The 24,042-nt window shown below is 42.4% G+C and overlaps 1 protein-coding gene across 2 annotated transcripts in view; it reads right to left on the bottom strand.

Moving 5' to 3' along the window:
* The window catches only part of LOC144756261 (complement factor B-like), a 457,893-nt gene that overhangs the window by 113,429 nt on the left and 320,422 nt on the right, over positions 1–24,042 (bottom strand). For both annotated transcript variants that reach the window (XM_078645906.1, XM_078645904.1), the window contains exons 13-15: positions 15,828–15,996; positions 11,216–11,295; positions 10,672–10,790 (exon numbers count right to left, since the gene is read on the bottom strand). In XM_078645906.1, coding sequence (XP_078502032.1) covers positions 10,672–10,790; positions 11,216–11,295; positions 15,828–15,996 — 368 coding nt within the window. The remainder of the gene's footprint in view (positions 1–10,671; positions 10,791–11,215; positions 11,296–15,827; positions 15,997–24,042) is intronic.

Genomic DNA, 24,042 nt, shown 5'->3' on the forward strand with positions numbered 1-24,042 from the left:
CCATGGGAGTACTCCAGTTGCAACCTGCCAAGTCTGGGTTTGACGTCCGTCACGAGCGAGTGCAAAATTTGAAATCACACTGTAGTCTTCCAGGTATCATCAGAATCAGCCCTTTCAGCAGCGAGAGGCCCAAAAGTTGTGGATCCATGGGGATTTTGAGTCAACCGTCAGGGAAGGGAATAGGTGGCCATGAAAAGGACACTTCCACCTCCAAGCTGTAACCCATCCACCTCCGATCACACAGTACCTGTTTGGAGAAGAATCAGACTATTCCTTCCCCAATGGGAGAAAATAATATCAGACAAGTGGGTTCTGCCCATAGTACAGCAAGGATACTGCTTGGAGTTTCACTCCCCACCACAGAACACTCCACCTCTTCATCATGATATCAGTCAGGAATACCAACTCCTGAAAAAGCAAGTAAATGTCAGCAAAGGTGCCATCCAACCAGTGCTCCCACACCATCAGGTCAATGGTTGTCATCTCTGTACTTCCTAATTCTGAAGAAGGATGGCACATTGTGATCTGTCCTTGATCTCAGACCACTAAACTGCTACATCTCATCAGAGTATTTCAAGATGACAACGCTACTCTGCACACCTGAGCACCTGGTGACCCTCGAGCTCAAGGATGCCAACTTTCACCATTGCTACCTCGGGTTTGTGGTAAAAGGAGGAATATGCCAGGTCAAGCTTCTAACCCTTGGAGTTACAATAGCCTAAAAGTCTTTACCAAGTGCCTAAAGGTGGTTGCAGTGCATCTGCATCACAGCTCCATTTGTGCCTTTCAGTATCTGGATGCTTAGCTGATGAATACATTGCAGCAGCCTTCAGCAAGACTAGCACACACAAAGAAAGCTATTTCAATCCCGCACAGGTAAGGATTTACTGAGAATATCAAGAATTCTGATCTCTGCTCTCAAAGGTAGACCCCTTTTTATGTGCAGTCCTTATCTCTGTAACATTCAAAGTTTCTTCAGAGCAAGGGAGAGTGATGGCATTTCAACTGCTTCTTTTTTAGACAGACCCATTATGTCTCAGTTCGGGACATAATATATTATTTGCTGTATCTACAATAGGCAGGATTAGAATACGTATATGTCAGGCTACATTTGACAGCAGTCACTTCTTACATGCAGAACAAGCAACAAACATTTACTTAGGATCCCAGGCGTTAAGGCTTTCATGGAAGGTCATAAGAGAGTCATTCCGCCAAGGACACCATTAGATCGGATGTGAGACCTCAACGTTGTCCTTACTGGACTCATGGGACCCCCTTTTGAGCCATGACAATCATGTGAAATGCAGGATCTGTTCTTGGAAGGTATCATTCTTAGTGGCAGTCACTTCTGTGCACAAGGTAAATAACGTGTAAGCTTTAAAAATTTGAGGAGCCTTTCATCATAGCTCAGAAAGATCAGGTAGTCCTGAGGACAAATCCTCGCTTCCTAGTGGTCTCCCTATTCCATGTTAATCAAACCATTGCCTTACCAATTTTCTTTTCACACGCTGAGACAGTGGCCGAAAGAGTATTACACACATCATACATTTAAAAAAATGTGGTACACTGGTTGGACTAAATCCAAGAAGAAGCAACTTTTTGTTGCGTTCGCAAAACTCCACTTAGGAAGTTCAATTCTAAAGTTAGGTCTTGTCATAGGGCTAGTCCAGCACATTCAAGTCTGTTATGCGAAAGCAAAATGATTTCTATTCTGCTTGCTTAGACCACAGGCTACTAGAAAAGAGCTACAATGGCTTTCCCAAACTAGCAACATACCACTAGCAGGTATATGTGGGATACTAGATGGTCAACACCACACACTTTCACAAAGCATTGATGGGTGACATTCAAACCTAGCAAGAAGCACAGTTGAGCAAACAGTACTTAAAACTTTATTCCAAACATCTGATTGATGTGCTTTTCAAGCTTGATCTTTATTGGGAGTGCACTGCTTGGTCTATTCACAGCAGGTGATCAACCTCAGAACATGCTACAAAGAGCAAATGTTACCCTATAACTAACTATTAGTTTGCAGCTTGTAGTAGATGTGAGTGCAGTTTGAAATTAAATGAAAAATTTAATTAAATGAGATTTGTAGAGCGCACTTATACCCATAGGTGTCTTGGCGCTGAAAACAGCTACCAGGAAAACAGACAGACAAAAGAAAAACGCCTAGGGAAGCAAGACGCTAAATCGAAAATAGCCGATTTGTTTTAGCTTTCCTGAAGAGAGTGAAGCTTGGAATGGATTTGATACATAGAGGGAGTTTATTCCATGCTCTGGCTGTTGGCCAGGACAAACATCTACCACCCCACGGTGAATGGGTAACTATATGCACTACTACATTCTTATATGGTTAGACCGAAGGCTTCTTAAAGGAACATACATACACATTTTGTTCAGAGAACCTGGGGCCTACATGGTGTAGGGCTTTCTGTGCCAAACAAAGAGATTTGATTCCTCACTGAAAGTCAATGTAGTATAGGCAATTCTTTAGAAAACGATTTGAATTTGGGTATATCCAATATGAATCTTTCAGACCCATTTTGCACTGCTTGAAGCTTCTTAAGAGACAATTGCTGTATGTTCAAATATAGAGAAATCCAGGACAGACTCTGAGCAACCACCACTGACTTCCATAAATCAAGCCGAATCAAAGAGAAGGCTTTCTTGAAAATTCAGATAAGGTAAAAGCAAGAGGAAGTAACCTGATTAATCTGGGCAGAAAAGGTGAGTTTATCGTCAAAGATTACTCCCTAGTTTCCCACTTATTTTACAGGAGTGAGAAGGGAACCCAGCTCATATGGCCGCCAATCAAGGAACCAGAATGTTGGATTTTTGACGAAAATTAAAACCACATTTTTTCTGCCTTGAGCTTTTAACAATTCTTCTTTAGCCAAAGTCCAATTTCTTGCATGCAGTTATAAAATCTCAGGGTCAAGTCTTGTTCATTGCTTGACATGGACACAATAATCTAAATGACACTACTGGAAAAACCAAAGGTTCTGACTAAATTAGTAAGAGGAAAAACCTAATATTAAAAAGTGTCAGTCTAAGGGATGCCCTTGAGGCATTCCACCTGGGAGATACAAAAAAGTAGTGGAATGAGAAATTGTTAATGGTGTCCGTCTGTTCTCGATCTATAAGATATGAGCTCAGTAAGTCCATGGCTTTGTCTCTAATAACTAGCAGATTTGGGCAGTTGATCAACACAAAGTGGCTAACAGTGCCAAACACCGCTGAGAGGTCTAACAGGATAAGGACTGCTTTTCCACTGCCATCGGCCATGGATCTAATTTCATCCTGCCAATTTTGTACTATAGTTGCTTCTAAAACCAAACTGAGCTGGATCTAGGAGCTCATGCTTAACTAGGAAAGATGTACGATTTTTATTGATCACGTTTTCCACTATTTTAGCTGGCAAGGGTAGGAGTGATATATGGTAATAGTTTTTAGGGTCCAGAGAACTAGCACAAGACTTTGTAATTAAAGGAATGACTGTAGCTGGTGTTTAGGCTTTCGGAATGCTGCCTGCGCTAATTATATTGTTAAAATATTGGTGAGATTCCGAGCGAAACCTTCAGAAGCTTGAGGCAAATCTTTGGGGGTGCAGGGGTCAGAAGGAACTCCTGACTTAATGGAACAGATAAGGTCATGTACCAGCTTTACCATAATATTAGAAAAATGATATAGAAAACACGTAGACTCATGAGAGGATTCACTAGTAAACAATGACACAGTGTTCTCTTGCCTAGCTGATGCAAATGTTTGGTAGACTACATTTACTTTATTTGGAAAGACGTTTGCTTGCTTATTAACTAATACATGAGAAATACCACTATTATTGTTATTTTGGAGATTAGTGGGAACTTTGTAGTAAAAAGTTATTTTAAAGAATGTTTTTCTAAGGAGATCTTAGCCGAGGAATAATTATTTTTTCCTGGAAGATAAGGGCTTTTTTTAATTAACAATTTATATTTTGCTTTTTCAAGGAGGTAATGATTTTCACGCTATTTGTGCTCTAGTCTCCAGCATTTTTTTTAAAACCCTGAGAGTTTCAGAAAACCAGAGTGCCATTTCCTTACTCCACTTGGTCGCCATTGGTTTAAGTGGAGCTATTGAATCCAGGGTTTTGGTAACCCAGCATTCAGATGTTGTATTACACATTATCAATTCACAAAGTACCTGTACGGGTTTACTGTACTATTCCGCTTACTTCATTCTTCCATTGGCTAAAACAACAATCTAAGATTGATTCTTTATCCTGGATGCTTATGACTATCTATTGCCAGATGACAGCACAGATATCCTATAAGGAGTGCCTTTCATGCCTTTTCAATTGTTTAAGGGCACACATCTTGAGGGCCCTTTATACCTATTTGTTTGCCTATAGTATAGAAATAATCGTGTCACATATTAGATTTTCCAGGACTATATTTGGCATACGGTTTGGCTCCGAAGAACCTAAAATTGCGGTCTATGCATATGATGGCCTCCTAATTCTTGCGAACACTAAAGTCTCATTTCGTTTTTCAAAATTGTATTAATTTCTAAAGACACAATATTTTAGACTCTAACATATCACTTTTGATTTTTGGCTCCTAATCCATGCTCTCTTTTTTCAGTGCATAGTGGTGCTACAACTGAGGTCGACAATCGTGCATACTAGATCCTGTTTGCTGTGTTTGAGCAGCTCCCACGAATCAAGCTAAGAATACCATCTTAATTTTAGCCTCCAATATCAAATTCCTAACATTTGCAGAGCCTTTTAAAATTTGAAGTTCTCAGTTTTGCTTTTTTTGTATATATGCTCTATTAATTACATTTTCTAAACAGTCATGGGCCCCCAGGACTACTTGGACCCAGATTAAGAACCATTGCACTATGTGATGTCTTTGTCTAAGTTATCATTACTGGATGATAAACAGTTTTTCCATTTTAGCAGATGTTCAGTCGGTTATCCATAGGTATATATATGTAGATATATATATATATATATATTACCTACTGGCAATAGCCAGTAGGTATATATAGTTAGGATTGTTTTCCATAGGGAAATCGCAACATTCTATTGGGAATAACTTTGGCGCCGGTTGAGGAATCTTCCTGAAATTTTCCTTAACTTTGCCTCGCGGCGCTCCGCTCCTTCCCTAAAAATTTGGGGGGGATTCGTCAAGCGGGGGCCGAGATAAAAGGGGGGTCCCAAAACGTGTTTTCCCCATGTTAATTTCCATAGGGCGGTTGGACTCACTTTTAGACCGAACGGCTGAATGGTTTTCCACCAAACTTGGCAAAATGGTAGGGACTGGTAGCCCGATGTGCCTTTGCTATGTCTCAAGATATGTGCTCCAGTGGTTTTTACGAAAATTAACTTTGAAAAAATATATATTGGGCTACATTGGGCTATATATATGTTAGAGCCCAAATGTAGCCCAATGTAGCCCAATGTAGACCAAAGATGGCCACCAGAGGAAAAAAAAAAAATGTAGCCCAAATAGCAGCCAGATGTAGCCCAACTATAGCCCAATGACAGAATGTCCCAGAGTGTTCTAAAGAACAACTAGAGCGCTAACAGTCTTACTTATGACAAAAGTATGGCACACCTGAAGTCATCTTGATTGGAATAAAGTGTTAACACTTAAAACATTTAATTTGCAAAGGAACAAAATGAGGGGGTTCATTTTGCCATAGTAATTATGATTAGTGCTGAAGAAAGAAAAATTAGGGCACATTTTGAGTGACTTCTCAAATCCTCTTATATTTCATTAAAAAAATTCTGATATGCAGTCTCCCAAGATGACCACCAGAGACAAAAGAGCCCAAATGTAGCCCAAATATCAGCCAGATGTAGCCCAACTATAGCCCAATAACAGAATGTCCCAAAGTGTTCTAAAGAACAACTAGAACGCTAACAGTCTTACTTATGACAAAAGTATGGCACACCTGAAGTCATCTTGATTGGAATAAAGTGGTAACACTTAATACATTTAATTTGAAAAGGAACAAAATGAGGGGTTTCATTTTGCCATAGAAATTTTAATTTACCGACTGGCGATAGCCAGTAGGTATATATAGTTAGGATTGTTTTCCATAGGGAAATCGCAACATTCTATTGGGAATAACTTTGGCGCCGGTTGAGGAATCTTCCTGAAATTTTCCTTAACTTTGCCTCGCGGCGCTCCGCTCCTTCCTTGAAAGTTTGGGGGGGATTCGTCAAGCGGCGGCCAAGATAAGAGGGGGGTCCCAAAACGTGTTTTCGCCATGTTAATTTCCATAGGGCGGTTGGACTCACTTTTAGCCCGAACGGCTGAATGGTTTTCCACCAAACTTGGCAAAATTGTGGGGGCTGGTAGCCCGATGTGCCTTTGCTATGTCTCAAGATATGTGCTCCTGTGGTTTTTACGAAAATTTACTTTGAAACAATATATATTGGGCTACATTGGGCTATATATATGTTAGAGCCCAAATGTAGCCCAATGTAGCCCAATGTAGCCCAAAGATGGCCACCAGAGACAAAAAAAAACAAATGTAGCCCAAATATCAGCCAGATGTAGCCCAACTATAGCCCAATGACAGAATGTCCCAGAGTGTTCTAAAGAACAACTAGAGCGCTAACAGTCTTACTTATGACAAAAGTATGGCACACCTGAAGTCATCTTGATTGGAATAAAGTGTTAACACTTAAAACATTTAATTTGCAAAGGAACAAAATGAGGGGGTTAATTTTGCCATAGAAATTATGATTAGTGCTGAAGAAAGAAAAATTAGGGCACATTTTGAGTGACTTCTCAAATCCTCTTATATTTCATTAAAAAATTCTGATATGCAGTCTCCCAAGATGGCCACCAAAGACAAAAGAGCCCAAATGTAGCCCAAATATCAGCCAGATGTAGCCCAACTATAGCCCGATGACAGAATGTCCCAGAGTGTTCTAAAGAACAACTAGAACGCTAACAGTCTTACTTATGACAAAAGTATGGCACACCTGAAGTCATCTTGATTGGTATAAAGTGGTAACACTTAATACATTTAATTTGAAAAGGAACAAAATGAGGGGTTTCATTTTGCCATAGAAATTTTATATTACCTACTGGCAATAGCCAGTAGGTATATATAGTTAGGATTGTTTTCCATAGGGAAATCACAACATTCTATTGGGAATAACTTTGGCGCCGGTTGAGGAATCTTCCTGAAATTTTCCTTAACTTTGCCTTGCGGCGCTCCGCTCCTTCCCTGAAAGTTTGGGGGGGGATTCGTCAAGCGGAGGCCGAGATAAAAGGGGGGTCCCAAAACATGTTTTCCCCATGTTAATTTCCATAGGGCAGTTGGACTCACTTTTAGCCCGAACGGCTGAATGGTTTTCCACCAAACTTGGCAAAATTGTAGGGACTGGTAGCCCGATTTGCCTTTGCTATGTCTCAAGATATGTGCTCCAGTGGTTTTTACGAAAATTAACTTTGAAAAAATATATATTGGGCTACATTGGGCTATATATATGTTAGAGCCCAAATGTAGCCCAATGTAGCCCAAAGATGGCCACCAGAGACAAAAAAAAACAAATGTAGCCCAAATATCAGCCAGATGTAGCCCACTATAGCCCAATGACAGAATGTCCCAGAGTGTTCTAAAGAACAACTAGAGCGCTAACAGTCTTACTTATGACAAAAGTATGGCACACCTGAAGTCATCTTGATTGGAATAAAGTGTTAACACTTAAAACATTTAATTTGCAAAGGAACAAAATGAGGGGGTTCATTTTGCCATAGAAATTATGATTAGTGCTGAAGAAAGAAAAATTAGGGCACATTTTGAGTGACTTCTCAAATCCTCTTATATTTCATTAACAAAAATTCTGATATGCAGTCTCCCAAGATGGCCACCAGAGACAAAAGAGCCCAAATGTAGCCCAAATATCAGCCAGATGTAGCCCAACTATAGCCCAATGACAGAATGTCCCAGAGTGTTCTAAAGAACAACTAGAACGCTAACAGTCTTACTTATGACAAAAGTATGGCACACCTGAAGTCATCTTGATTGGAATAAAGTGGTAACACTTAATACATTTAATTTGAAAAGGAACAAAATGAGGGGTTTCATTTTGCCATAGAAATTTTATATATATATATATATTCACTGAAAAAACCATAGGTTACACACCAGTTATAGTTAGGAATTAGCATTTAAAAAACCTTTGAAATTCACTGAAAAAAACATAGGTTTTACACCAGTTATAGTTAGCTGGAAATTTTACTCGCATAAAACCATTGAAATTCCCACGTTATAGTTAGTTGGACTCACTATAACTTGCACGTCTGCAATGCACTGCTGATGACGTCACATATTACATCACTCATGCATATATTTAAATATTTAAACATTACTCGCTAATATATGTATTCACTAAGATACACTTAATAAGCCAGTTAACCAATCAATTTTTTTTTTTAAAAACACTGAAAAAACCATAGGTTTCAGGCCTTATATAGTTAGGAATTAGCATTTGAAAAACCTTTGAAATTCACTGAAAAAACCATAGGTTTCAGGCCTTATATAGTTAGGAATTAGCATTTAAAAAACCTTTGAATTTCACTGAAAAAACCATAGGTTTCAGGCCTTATATAGTTAGGAATTAGCATTTAAAAAAACCTTTGAAATTCACTGAAAAAACCATAGGTTTCAGGAGTTATATAGTTAGGAATTAGTTTTTAAAAAACCTTTGAAATTCACTCAAAAACTATAAGTTTTAGTGGTGTTATAGTTAGCTGAACATTTTACTCATACAAAACCAATGAAATTGCTCCTATATAGTTAGTTGTACTAACTATATTTCGCGCACCCGCAATCCACTGCTGATGATGTCACATATTAGATCATTCATGACATGGTCAGTGACATCACTGATGACATCTCAAATGACATCACTGATGACATCACTGATGACATCATCCACGTGACAATCACATACACCTTTTCATACACTATTACAATTTTTCATCACTGTTTGTAAAATACAGAGTATCATATTTAAATCCATTGTCACAGCAATACAAGTATCTAAAAATCCACTCAGTGATTCATAGATGTATACACACATCTAATCACTTACCTATGGATTCACTCATACATGCTGTCAATGAACAATAGAACACTATCAAAAATACTTATACATCTATATCGACTTTAAACAACAGCACGCATCTTATTCACATATGAAGTCATCCTACTCACTTATGCAAACAATGGATCATACTTACATATTTACTTAGCAAAACACTTATACAAACACCACTTCTTCTATTCATTTAGATAGTAAGTCATACTTAGTGAATTATAAAATCATTATTACAAGTATACAGTTATCCATACAGTCACTCACACAATCATTGTGTCTTATGTATACTTATTTATATACAACAACTGACACATACACTGCCTTTTATTTTTCTAGTTTGTTGGACCTGTACCTTTGAGAAATATATTTGCTCATCACCACACCCATAAAGAGATTCCCTCACCCAAACTGTTAGAACATGTAGTTTTAACTTCATATATCTACTGGATCAACTATTCACACATCTTTGGACAGTCACACACCCCCCACCGAACCACACACACTTTCACACTCCCATACAAATACTCAGTTAACTAATAAATAACTAATATAGACTTTCACATAGCTAGTAACCAACTGTAGAATCAGTTTACACAACAACTGACAAAGTGATACAGATATTCACACAGTTTAGTCACTATCCACTATATTTAGTGAGACATTACAAATTGGTCAAGTAAACAGTCAATTACACTGCTACTAAATCCTCCATCCAAATATATATTTATATATATCCACTCATTCTTCAATGTAAATTGCTATATATATAATGCATATTTAAATAACGAAGCAAACCACATTCACTGGATGATGTCATCAGTGATGTCATCAGTGATGTCATTTGAGATGTCATCAGTGATGTCACTGACCATGTCATGAATGATCTAATATGTGACATCATCAGCAGTGGATTGTGGGTGCGCGAAATATAGTTAGTACAACTAACTATATAGGAGCAATTTCATTGGTTTTGTATGAGTAAAATGTTCAGCTAACTATAACACCACTAAAACTTATAGTTTTTGAGTGAATTTCAAAGATTTTTTAAAAACTAATTCCTAACTATATAACTCCTGAAACCTATGGTTTTTTCAGTGATATATATATATATATACATATGTATGTGTATATATATATATATATATATATATATATATATATATATATATATATATATATATATATATATATATATATATATATATCATAACAGTCTTTATCCTGAAAATGTGCTATGGGTCCAGCCTCCTGGGGCTACTTCATGCACCTCTTTTCCACATTAGTGACCAGGTGTCCATCCTCTAGTATATTCCTCTGGATTTGCCTTTCATTTACGTCAAGGTACAAGTGCATGCACTCATGCCAGTACAGTATCAATAGCAAACATCAACAATGGCACACATGGATGATGTGTGAGCACAAAGCGTTGCATTAGGGTACATGGTGGTACATCTAGCTGTGCTCATGTGGAACAAGTGTACATCCGAAGATATTGTAAGTCTGGCTACAGATGAAGTAGCACTACCTTAGACTACAGGTCCATAAAACCTGTTCCATACCTGGTCTCCAGTTTTAATTGTCACATCTTTTCTGGTCAGCTCGTCGTCTCCGGTGTCCCTGTTTGTTTCTTGTGTAATGAACATGGCTTCGACGAGTCCCCACTTCAGCAGTGTCGCCTCTGCAGGTAACAAAGAAACAATGCTTACTTACAGCTTTGAGAATACCACTGCCCTCCCTCTGCCAGGCTGGCACTCTGGAACAATGCAGGTAGGTATGATAATAGGGAAGCACAGCAAAAGGGATGTCTCCGCTAGGCAGATCTGTGGAGGAGAGGCGACTGGGGCAGCAGCCAAACATTGCCAGGGCCAGGGCCATATGCAGAGGCACAGACCGAAAAGAGTGATGGGTAGGACAGACTGCCAATATCAAAGACAAAGCAATCCTTGGATTGCCCCTCATTCAATGAACTTCTTTGTTAATAACTGGCTGCTTTAAAGTCTCTTTTTGCTCACCCAGCATCACCAAAATGGCTACCCTGCCACATACACTGTCTCGGATTGGTACAGGCGAACCCCACATAAGTTACTGTGTTACAACACCTACCGTGCTCATCGCAGGTGGTCTGTGCAACTTTTTTCCTCAAAGCTCGGGTGGTGCCTTCTGTGCACGGGATGCAGATAGGCCTAGAAGAAAGGTGAATGTGAGGACAGGGTCCTGGTGGATGCACACTGCAGAGTGAGGTTTCAGGCAGAAGCTTTGCGGTGAGAGGCAGTCATAGAACCTATATAAACATCTAGTCAGTTCTTTATAGATTTTTTGCACCTTGAGAAGACATTTTCAGGTCTGATATACGAGTCCGTTGAAAAGAAACCATATATACATGGGACCATACAAACATGACATACAAGGACCATCCCTGTGTAAAGGGTGAACCTAATTTAAGAGCGGCAAGTGCAGTGTAAAGTGTTTTTTTCCCCAAACATTTTTATTAACCCAATAGCTGTAACAACCAAAAGTAAGAAGGTCATATCAGTGGTAATGGAAGCAGATAATACAGTAATCCTCAATACTTTCAGCTTCCGAAGGAAATCAAGGCATTCGGTCTACAGCTCGTGTCAATTCAGAGTATATTCAGTAAGAAAGCCGGGGGGTCCTATAACTTTTGTGCCCTTAACATCATTCGCCACCACGTCTGTCTTTAACTGAGTGCTCTATTAAGTAATTTTCCCATAATGGGATTAACTGTGAATCTAAACTCTGTGCTTACCATGTACTATGGCCATTTGTAAAAATTCTCAATTAACATCCGTATTTTTAATGACATTGGCTGCCAAGCCCAATAGAAAGTGCAGTACTCAACATTCATCATGGTGTTCAGTCATTTTCTTACACATTATTCACCTATTGGCCGCCAGGCCCACATCAGGTATAAAAAGATAACATCTGTCTCAAAGCATCTGAAACAATAATTCTGTAGTTGGAGTCAATTTTCATTCTGAGAGTTTCGATGATTGTAAACCCAAAGTAACAACGGCGGGCCTCCTAATCCGCACCTCGTGCCAGGTCCTAAATGTTAAAATGCTGTGCAAACAACCCCTGCACCAGCCGTTGAGTGGCGTCGCTGTGCTCCAGATCAGAGAATCATGTAACAAATGGGGGTGCGCAGCTCAAAAAATCCAATAGGCCAGTGTAAATGGAAAAGTAACTTCTTTATTTGAAAATGTTTTTTTAAAAAATCATTAAATTTAGACCACACAGCCAAAGCGTTTCATTCCCATATAGGGAACTTCCACTATTCAGCATCACGCCACTGAAAACAACGAAGATTCCCAACATGACTTGACACCTATGCACCGGGCTTCCCTGGTTTAGGTAACACGGGTACTCTGGTACCCACAAGGGTGCTGGTCTTAGAACCTTCTAAGTTTGAAAGGGTTTGCTCAAAGTCCTCTCCGAAGTGTCCTTAATCTTTAAAATTCCAACTGCAACTTTACCATGAGTTGCACGGAGCTCGCTCCTGTGTTCTCACACTGCGCCTGTCCACCGTGGGTCCCCTGTGTCACTACCTGTTCTAGGCACTGTGTCTAGTCAATTCGTGGTTGTTATACCACTTTCTTACTATATGGTTCAGTCTCCCCCTAGGAGCCCGCTGTGTATTTTGCTATTTACTGTCATTCTAGTGATTTAATATTGTGTGCTTTGTTCTCTAATCTCATAAAGAGGTTAGTAGATAGTGTTTAGTAATACATTCATATATATGTTATATATTCCTTGTGTGGTTCTCCTATCATTTGGTCATTCAGGAGGTTCTGATCTGGTAAAAAAAGCTGCTTTACATTCCTTCAAGACTTAGCCTGAAGGCTGCTCTCCATAGCTACCACTACTATAGCTTTTAATAAAGGTTGTCTTTAACCTAATCATCAATAAGGGTTGTTTGGACTATAATTAGTGGTCAGCATATACCAGGCCAACTTCTCACATGCATCAGATATAGAAAGCCCAAAATTGATTCCTATTTCATATGGCCCTTTATGCTCTGCATCACTAATAGCCACATAAAAGAAAGTTACTTTTGCCCCAGACTGACAATGTGTAATAAGTGAATGTCAAGCGTGCATTCAGGAAACCCAACAAAAGCAACACCATATCCTAGAAAATTTCTCAATTGGATATATGTATTTGGGTCTCCTGTCAAACAATCCCACCATCAGTGAAGCCACCAACAGAAGCAGAACGCTTTTCAAGACAATTGAGCACAGCGTCAAAACCCTGCAAGACCCACCTATTTCTCACTCCACAGAAAAGTGCAATGTCATCATCCTCTTTTTCTGTGAAAAAAGATACAGAAGATCAAACAGCACATCGACAGCACCAAGCCTGCTTCATCTCTTAAGCATACACCTATAGAATTCTGCAATGGTCAGCATACAAAGCCTTATCTACCGCAGATCTGGCCAACATACTCAACTCCCTTAAAGTCACTTTTTATGAAAATGTTTACCCTCATCCTTCACCAAAGCAGTCTCTCTCACTCCCACTCACTTTTATCAATGCCTCCACCACTCAAGGTACATTTCCAGAAGTTATCAAGAAAGGCCAGATAATCCAAATCCGAAGAAACCTACACTAAACCCTGATGACTTTGCCAACAACCTCACCAACTACAGGCTCGTCACTCACCTACCATTCATCTGCAAGATCATTGAAAAAGCAGTCTGTTTTTAGCTCCCAGGTCACATCAATGCTAACCTTTTCCAGCGCAACTACCAGTCTGGCGTCAGATCACGCTGCAACACAGAGACTGCTAACTTACACATGGTAGACAATACCCTATTGACCACACATGATGATCCCTGCCTCCTGATATTGCTGGACCTCTAGGCTGCCTTCGACATAATTGACCATCCCATCCTCATATGCATCCTGGAGTTTCAAAGGGGATCCACTGAAAATATCTTTCACTGGTTCTCCAGCTTTCCAACCTACAGCTGTTTGTTCATATGGGCACCTCCAGGTCCCAAAAGATCCCTATCATCTTCTATTCTGTCTCCTATCATCATCAACCTCTACCTGAAGCAGCTCGAGCCGTCAGAGATAACACTAAGATTCACCAATATGCCAATGATACACAACTCTCTTTGAAAGTCTTTTTTTTAAGCTGCTTTTGCTTCAGATGTCCAATGCATCAAACACACCCTACACATCATCCAGACCTGGATGTCCATGGCCCTTCCTGAAACTCATCCCAACCAAGACAGAATTCCTGTTATTTTCCAAGAACAACAAACAAGAAGCAGTATGAACAAGGCTTAATGACATGAACCTTGACAGCTTCAAATCCCTGAATGCCAAGTCACTTAACATTAACATGAACATTAACCTTGCCCTCAAGGAGCACACTGTCAAAAAATTAGGATGGTTTAGAACCAGCTCTCTCTTCTAAAGAAGGTGAAACCATTTCTTCCAGCAAGCATCTACAGAACTGATTTCAAGCTCTTGCGCATCTGGACGGTGATAATGTTCTGCTACATGGCCGGCTCCACATGTTCACCCGTTAACGGCATACTACGTTTTGCAGCATGTCCCATCCACGAAATATGAACGCATCCTTATGGAACTCCATTACCCCCCCTTGCCGTCCAGGACCATCTTTAAAACCAGCTGCATCATGTACATAACTCCAACCAGCAACCCTGCTTATCTTGCATACAAGCTCCCTATGTCTGGCTGTTCTCAGCACCCCCACAGCCAGGTCACCAGCAGTCTGCAGACTAAAACGTGTTTAAAAACAAAAGAGAGAGAAGGCAGGAGACCATTTCCATCTATGCACCCAGGCTGAAACACTGTGCCTGTATCCATGAGGACGTCCCAAATACTACTCTCTGTTTTTGGTGAGGAGCTGTTCACCAGCAACAAATTCCTGACTCTTGTTTCCCTCTATTTTGAGCCCGGCTGCAAATCTTTTTTTTTATAATAAACTTTATTGATAACAGAAAATGAATACAATGTTTTTTACCGTGTACATTACGGCATTTTCGTTTTTTGTTTTGCCATCTTAGACAAATATCTTCCTATTTGCAGATTAATTCGACTGGGTGTGGATAACAATACATCGTGGTACAATCCATACAATTGTTAACAAGTAATGCGTCCTTATAAGGTACAATGTTATCTCTTGGAACGATTGCATACCCGGCTGCAAATCTAATGATGAAAAACAAACTCAGGTGAAACATCTTCTAGGGCTACGTTCTCTGAGCTGAAGTTTGCACCACTAACCTTCAACATAAAATATAAAGAAATATCGCCATATTGATTAAGGGGTTGCAAGTAAAAAAAAAAAATCTTTGATTCGACATTAATAACAATATTTGATTAAAGTGGAAAAATAAAGTTTTTTTTAATGGAATGGATATTGAGGTTTTGAGACGTAAACAATGGTGGTGCTTCTGCTGGCAGGAATGATTAAATAATTTAGGGAAGACTCCCTCACTGTGATGCTATTGTTACTTGTAAGTAACTGCTTTACCCTTTACTTCCTGATAACAACCCTAGCGCATTCCCCTTGATCACAGGATAATCTGTCACCAACCATCGAATGTGCATAATTTCTCTTGCCTTCCCCGTCATACAACAAACATCTGACTGTCTCCTCCTACAGTTCAACTTATTTTCCTAACTTCCTTCGAAATGAAACTCCGAAAATTTCACTCACCTGACTTTTGGGTTGAATTCTATCTTTTCTTTTTTGCTTGATTCTTTGTTCTGATCACCAATTTCCACCAAAGCAATGTCATAGTCATAGAATTCTGCAATTTTTGGCTTCTTGGCATTGACATTATAATTAGGATGGGATATGACTTTTGCTACTGAATACCTCTTCCCTGTGAAAGCAAATACATCACCATATATTACACATGAAACACATGAAATAATTTCTGTGATGCACCACATGAGATCGCTCTACTCCGATCCCGGAGAAAAAACGAGCTTATCTAAAATTAGCCAGGAGATAAAAACATCTAATTCAAACTGAAAAGAAATGCTTTATTTATGAATAGATTATTCCAATAACCCTAGTAAATATTCTGAAATATTTTGGAGAGAGTTAAGGAAGGGGATAGCTTGAGGACTCTGAACCCCCCTGATTATTTCTGAGAGGCTACTGTCACCAATTTTAAACATAAGATACAATTCACAAATGTGTATTTGATGATAGCTCGAGAAGAATCCAGAGATAGCACAAGATCAACAGAAAGCAAGATATCATGGGGCAACATTGTGTTTTTTAGGTCAGGCCGATCAGACAGCTACGCTGTCTGTTGGGATGGAAAAGCTGTTGCGACAAACATGTACCCCTGCCCTGAGAGTCCAAGTGTACTATTGTCTGGATCCATTATGCTGATTTATTTTTGTCATACATAAACACGGATCATGCGTTTGCACCATGACATAGACCTGTCTCATGGAATGCGGTCTTGATGGAGAGCCCAACTCATACCCTCTTTGTGGTGGAAGGCTACTGCCTTCACCTGAAGTTAAGGAGCATGAGAGCGATGGTGGCAGCATATCGTGCAGGGATGAGTAGGAGTGAACAGGTCCTTTTGAACTTGTGTTACAGGAGTGAAACTTACAGGCTCACTCACTTTTGAAAGTTCCGCTGCTGTGTGCTTAACTCACCCTTGGCCTACATCAGTGAAGTGCAGCGCAGTGCAAACGAGGTGACTTTGCACTGGTTCTAAGTGTTTCCAGGAAGGGCATAGTACAGAGATAGAGTGCTGTGAATTGTGAGTGTGTGTACTGGGTGTATGTGTTCCTGTGAGGAGTACAGCACATTAAGGGTGTAGTGTTGTGCCACGCATGCAGGACGAATGCTTGCGCTGGCTGAATGTGTTCCTGCAAGAGGCACAATACAGAAAGGCTACAGTACTGAGCAATGCACAGAGTGAATGTATGTGCTGAGTGTATATGTAGACATGATCCTGCTGGACAGAGTGTGTGCTGTGTATGTACACTGAGTGCAAATGTGATTGTAATGGTACATTACATGGAGGATCCTAGGTTCCATTTTAGGAGGCCTTCCTGGTGAGGATATGATGAGGTAGAAGAATTCCCTAGACAGATTTGCATATTGCTGTATTCCAGTGAGCTGGGTGAGACACACTGGAGACGGAAAGCAGAGGCTCTCTCTGTACATTGATTCAGTGGAAGATCATAGGAAGGGACCTGGACACAGGTCAGGAAGCCTATGGGACTGACGAGTCAATCATAAAGAATGGGACTTAGAGCCCGAGATTAACCTTTTGATGCGCATATCACTGTGGCTTACAGGGATCACCTGTAAACTGCTTTCTGCTGTCTTCCGTGTCGCTGGCTGAGGGTGCGCCTCTCCGAGGGATCCTGCTCTCATTGTTTGACTCCTAACCTCTGGGGGCTTTCCTGACCTCGCCGGACCCGCTTCGCGGGTCCCGCAGCGCTTGGACATCTGGGGCTGCTGACTGTGGAGAGTTTGCGGCGGAGGAGCGGGCAGGCAGAGGAGCCGGCGGGGCTGCGAGCACAGGCAGGGACTCCAGTATCCAGGAGCCCCTGCGCGCCCATTGCTCACACCTGGGCTGCTCTCCCCGCTGGCCACGCCCCCCGCTTCGGTGCTAGAAAACTGGGTTGTGTCCATTGTCCCGTGGATCACCTGTAAACTGCTTTCTGCTGTCTTCCGTGTCGCTGGCTGAGGGTGCGCCTCTCCGAGGGATCCTGCTCTCATTGTTTGACTCCTAACCTCTGGGGGCTTTCCTGACCTCGCCGGACCCGCTTCGCGGGTCCCGCAGCGCTTGGACATCTGGGGCTGCTGACTGTGGAGAGTTTGCGGCGGAGGAGCGGGCAGGCAGAGGAGCCGGCGGGGCTGCGAGCACAGGCAGGGACTCCAGTATCCAGGAGCCCCTGCGTGCCCATTGCTCACACCTGGGCTGCTCTCCCCGCTGGCCACGCCCCCCGCTTCGGTGCTAGAAAACTGGGTTGTGTCCATTGTCCCGTGGATCACCTGTAAACTGCTTTCTGCTGTCTTCCGTGTCGCTGGCTGAGGGTGCGCCTCTCCGAGGGATCCTGCTCTCATTGTTTGACTCCTAACCTCTGGGGGCTTTCCTGACCTCGCCGGACCCGCTTCGCGGGTCCCGCAGCGCTTGGACATCTGGGGCTGCTGACTGTGGAGAGTTTGCGGCAGAGGAGCGGGCAGGCAAAGGAGCCGGCGGGGCTGCGAGCACAGGCAGGGACTCCAGTATCCAGGAGCCCCTGCGCGCCCATTGCTCACACCTGGGCTGCTCTCCCCGCTGGCCACACCCCCCTGTCCACCAACCAACGATAGCCACTACTAGTGTATAAAACAGACCATAGTTCCCGCTGCGCGGGAGCGCGCGGGAGGGCGCCGGGAGAAGCCCGGGACAAGGGCGGGACCGTTTGAGGCCGTTCGAGGCGTAAGAGGACTGGCCTGGCCCACCCCCCTTGGTTCGTGTCATTGTGCCTCCACATTGTGCCTCTACATCGATACTAGTGAGTACACTTCTGGAACTGTAACTACCACACATGATGTGCTCTCGGGGTAGTCGCAGCAAGACTGCACTGGGATTGAGCAAGCCAAATGGGACCTTGGATGATTTTCTTGTGAAAACAAATTTGGCAATTGACGCCGAAATTACCAAAATCCAGAAGAGGGTTTCAATTGAGCTAGATGCTGCGCGCAGGCTTTCTCAAACTTTTGCAAACTCCAAAAAATCTTCCTTGGGAAAAATTGCGTCTGCTGCATCCCCCCAACACGCCTCACGCCCTCTTCCTTTGATAATTCACGCCGATATCCATCATCCTTCCCCTTCTTCTCCACTCCCACCAGAGCCCACTTTTATCTTTACCTCCATGCCCTCTAAACCTTCTGAGGGACATGTGCCCACTGGACCTGGAATCACTATCACTCGGTCGGACATCCCTGCCCCCGCCCCCCCCTCCTCTGTAATAAAAAGCAAAAGTCTACATGGCCTAGCCCTGAAAAAGAAATATAATGCAAGATCTGCTTATGCCCGCAAAAAAGCAAAAATTGCAAGGCAGCAGCTTTTCAATCACAGAAGAACACTGCCCAATACAGGGGAGCTCACACAAACATCAAATTCGGTCATCCAGCTAACAGGGGGTGATAGTGAACACAACCATTCTAACATCACTCTCGCCCCTGCTTTAGAGCACCTCCCTGTTTGTGGTGAGAACTTAATAGGGGGAGGGCAAAACGAGCTAGGGAGGGACATGGACAAGGCAGGTGACAATGAAGACTTTCTCAAAACAGTCTGGGTTACTTTAAAACAACTACTGTCACCTTTTGAACTCAGACTGTCACGCATTGAGAATCATCTTCTTGAGATGGATAAGACCTTAGTATCCTTGGCCACTCTTAGCCTAAAACAGCTGGAGGCCACATATCCCCGTATTGCTGAGGGTGTCCCCCAGGAAAGCAATGATGGCATCCAATCGGCTCTAGACCCTAACGCTGGCATCCAACCGGCTCCAGATCCTAACGCTGCCTCCCCTGTTCTTCAAACTCTGCTCCCACCACTACCAAAACCTACTCCAATTCCCAAACCTCGGACAATTCCAAACGTCTCTGTTCCCCCCACATCAATCCCATTAAAACCAGACATAAAACCCCCCAATAAACAGATACAGCCCAAAACTATTTCTAGGGCAGCCCATAAGCTGAGTAAGATGACCAGCCCTCTTCCCCAGCGTATAGTCAACCAACATCAAAGTCACCAGAATTTTCGTGGGGGCTACATTGATCTCCCCCCTGATGCCGGGCCCTATGTTGTCATCCTGGCTGGGGTACCCCCACTTGATCCCCATTCTGTGGAGACCCAGTGGTCTCTAAAGAATAAGGTGATCTACTGGCTAAACGTCAATAGGCAGCTCCCTAACATCTCCAGGAGCGGGGTCCTAATGGTCAGGCGAGTCCCATGGGTGGGTCGCACTCATAAATCCATACCTGGAGACTGTATTGTGGTCTCATTTGCAGACCCCCATACAGCTCAACTTATCACCACATGGGATCCATATGTTACTGACCAATCTATCGTCACCAGACCCCTTACCTTCTTTTACCCTCCTAAACAGATTGCAGAGTTACCTGGGGCCTGGTCTATAGCCCATAATCACAGATGGAAAGGTCAGGGGCATGGATGGCAACCCACTAACAACTGGTGGGAAGGAGCACCTACTAGGAATAGGTTTGAATGCCTAGACCAGGTGGATTGACTGGGAACTACTGTTCCTTCATCCCCTTCTAGCACCCATAACCACCCAAGGGATGCCATTAAGAACGATAAATTATTGCCCATTAACAAAAACTCAACCCTAATGGGGGTAGATCAGTCCCGCCCTGAATAGCATGCCGCTCCTGTACAGGTCACACAACAGACAGAGATGGCACACTCCCTAGATCCGAAAGATATAATGGGGAACGAGGGTCAACTCTATCAAAAAAACAGAAACTCAACGCACTCTCTCCTATCTTGGAATGTAGCAGGCTTGGGTAGTAAGATCACCCACAAACCTTGGTTGGAGATTGTTAAGAAGCATGCCATTCTTTGTCTCCAAGAAACCTGGCTTATGGAGGAAACTCACATCCAGGGCTACCGAACATTTCACTCACCCGCTGTCCCATCACCCCAGGGTCGCAATAAAGGGGGCCTGTGCATATACATTTCGAATGTAGGGGATGTAAAAGTATATAATTTTCATTCTGATCAGTATTTCCAAATTATTTTATTTAAATGGGGCACCACACAAAAGGTGATACTAGTAAATTTTTATAATAACATGCCAGCTAAGGAAGTGGAATTGATCTTGAATAAAATGATTCACCATATTCACAATCTGAGAGATCAAAGTACGGGGGACCACGTAGTACTGTGGGTGGGAGATTTCAATTGTGCCATCTGTCCATCTTCTGAGTTAGGTTTGTGCGGCCTTTCAGACCTCGGGGAGGATGGTCCTTTTCATTTCTCCCACACCAATCTGGGGACTCTCCTTAACAACATCATATTCTCTTTTGATCTTACTTTCATCAACCAGGCATGTTCCCCCCCGGTTCCCTTTGCCCCAACATATATTGGAAGAGGCTGTGAAACTACAATCGATTTTGCACTAATATCGCCCACTAATCCCAATTTTATAACTTTTTGGGAGATTGGGGATGACCCAATAAGCGATCATTATCCTATCACCTTTGGGGTAAGGTTGACAGAGGGGATAGCAAAGGAATCTAGCGGGGCTCTTTATCCACTTGAGGTAACCCTAACAAAGATCAATGGGTATGTAATAAAATGGGAGAAAATGAATCCTACAACTTTCTTCCAGAATTTCATTTCGTCTTGTTCTACAGACATATTTGTCTGTTTAGAAGAAGACACTGACCCAAAGGCCATCATGGCTGCTTTCTCTAATATCCAGCAATTCATAAAAGACGCACTAACTAGGAGTCACAAAGAGAATGGGAAGCACAAACGCGGGTGGTTTGACTCCAGGTGTACAGCTGCTCTGAAAAAACTAAAGAAAGCTCTATCTGCTATCCCAAAAGACAGGGTTCAAATTTGCCATGCGAGACGAGAGTATAAGCAGGCAATTAACCAGCGCAGGGCGAAAATGAAAATGGAGGCCTGGGAAGCCTTGGGTGAAGCCGCTAGGAACAAGGACACCAATCTTTTCTGGAAAGTCATAAGATCTGTATATAGTTCAAAAGATAGTGACAATTCCATAGACGTAGCAATTACGGCAGAGCTCTGGGTAGAACATTATGGCAACCTTTATACCAACAGCCAAGGTGACACCCAGAATCAACAAAAGGCGACCTCATCCTTGGATGAAATAACGGAGGATTACCCGTTAAGTGCCCTCCCAGCATCCCCCTATCCAATTGAACTGGTTTTTACCACTCTAGAAGTGGAAGATGCCCTGAGGGAAAGCCCGTCAGGGAAAGCCCCCGGCCCTGATCAGACACCAGTGGATGTCTATAAATCAAATCTGGTTTTCTGGGTTCCATTGTTAACCAACGTTTTAAATATGGGAAACAAATCTGGCTTTATTAATACCTGGTCAGATGCAATCGTAGTGCCCGTTTTTAAAAAGGGGAACAGGGACGATCCTGCTTGCTACCGTCCAATATCGCTATTGGACGGACTCATGAAAATTGCAGGAAGGATCGTCCTTAAGAGGATTCAGTACTGGGAAGCAGAGAAAAAGGTCATCTCGGAGCTCCAATATGGGTTCCGAAAGGGACTGGGGACACAGGAACAATGCTTAAACCTGTCTTTATTGGTCTCTAAATACACTGAGGCCAAGAAAGGGGACCTGTTCGTTACCTTTGTTGACCTTAGCTCCGCATTTTTTTGGGACTTCTTTTTTAAGAAGGTGGATGATATTTATCAACCATTTCTGGCAAATATCCCACATTCGAACGAAACCGATATTACTCAGGAAAACTTAACACCAATAGAGACTCCATCTTTTTCAGAGTTTCAACCACTGACAGAAGACCAAGTACTACAAATTGTATCGACAATCAAAGCAGGATCTAAGCTAGATCCTTGCCCACTATCGGCTCTTCTACCGGTGATGGAGTCAATCATACCAGTCCTGACACAAGTTTGTAACTCCATCCTGCTTTCTGGGACATATCCCCTTAGTCTAAAAACCACCCTGCTCAAGCCTCTGCTGAAAAAACCAGGAGCTGATAAGTCAGAACTAAAAAATTACCGACCCATTGCAAGTCTTCCATTCATGGCCAAAGTGGTGGAAAAGGCCATGAACCAACAATTAACTGAGTATATAGAAACCCACAAGAAGCTAGATGATACTCAGTATGGATTTAGGAAATACCATGGGACTGAAACTGCCCTTATTAAAGCAACCGAAGACATACGAACAATAAGAGACCAAGGCGGAACAGCGGTGTTGGTACTGCTGGATCTCTCAGCAGCATTCGACACGGTCGACCATGGTACTCTGGTCGGCCGTGTTGGAAAAATAGGCATCTCCTCCACGGCAAGATCTCTCCTCGCCTCCTTTCTCTCGGAGAGAACGCAGGCTGTCTCTTTGGGCCCCTATCAATCTTCCAAATTGTCACAACCGTGTGGGGTACCTCAAGGCTCATCCCGGAGTCCGACACTTTTTAACATATATGTGTCGGACCTGGCCAATGTCATCAAGGCACACGGGATGAGCCTTACCTCCTACGCGGATGACACACAATTAGTGTTGGCTATAAGGGGTGATGGCGAGGAAGTAGCTAAAACATTCCAGAGGGGATTGACAGAACTGGGAGACTGGATGGCAGCAAATTGCCTAAAACTAAACTCGGATAAAACCGAAGTTATGATCTTTGGGCAACTCTCACCAGAATGGCCTACCTCGTGGTGGCCCCAAACCTTTGGTGCCCCCCCTAATCCAGTGACCAAAGTAAGGAACTTAGGAATAATTTTTGACAATCATCTGAATTTTATGGACCATGCCAGCAGAGTGGCATCAGTTGCCCACCATAAACTGCGCATGATCCGAAAGATAAGTCCCTATCTTCCCACTACTGCCATCAAAACTCTGGTGAGCTCATTAGTTCTGACATCCTTAGATTATTGCAATGGGCTCTTTATTAACGCCCAAGCAAGAGTCTTAAAAAAACTGCAGACTATACAGAACGCAGCAGCACGTCTCATTCTGGGAATTCCAAAATTTGCTCCTTTATCCAATGCCATTCCCAAACTACACTGGTTGACGATTCAGAACAGAGCCAGATTCAAATCCCAATGCATTGTATACAAAGTCCTAAACAAACAGGGTCCACAGTTCCTCAAAGACCACCTACGACCGTACCAACCCACACGCCAACTGCGCTCTACCAACAGTAA

This window comes from Lissotriton helveticus, chromosome 5_1 (genome assembly GCF_964261635.1).
Source record: "Lissotriton helveticus chromosome 5_1, aLisHel1.1, whole genome shotgun sequence".
Classification (NCBI taxonomy): domain Eukaryota; kingdom Metazoa; phylum Chordata; class Amphibia; order Caudata; family Salamandridae; genus Lissotriton; species Lissotriton helveticus.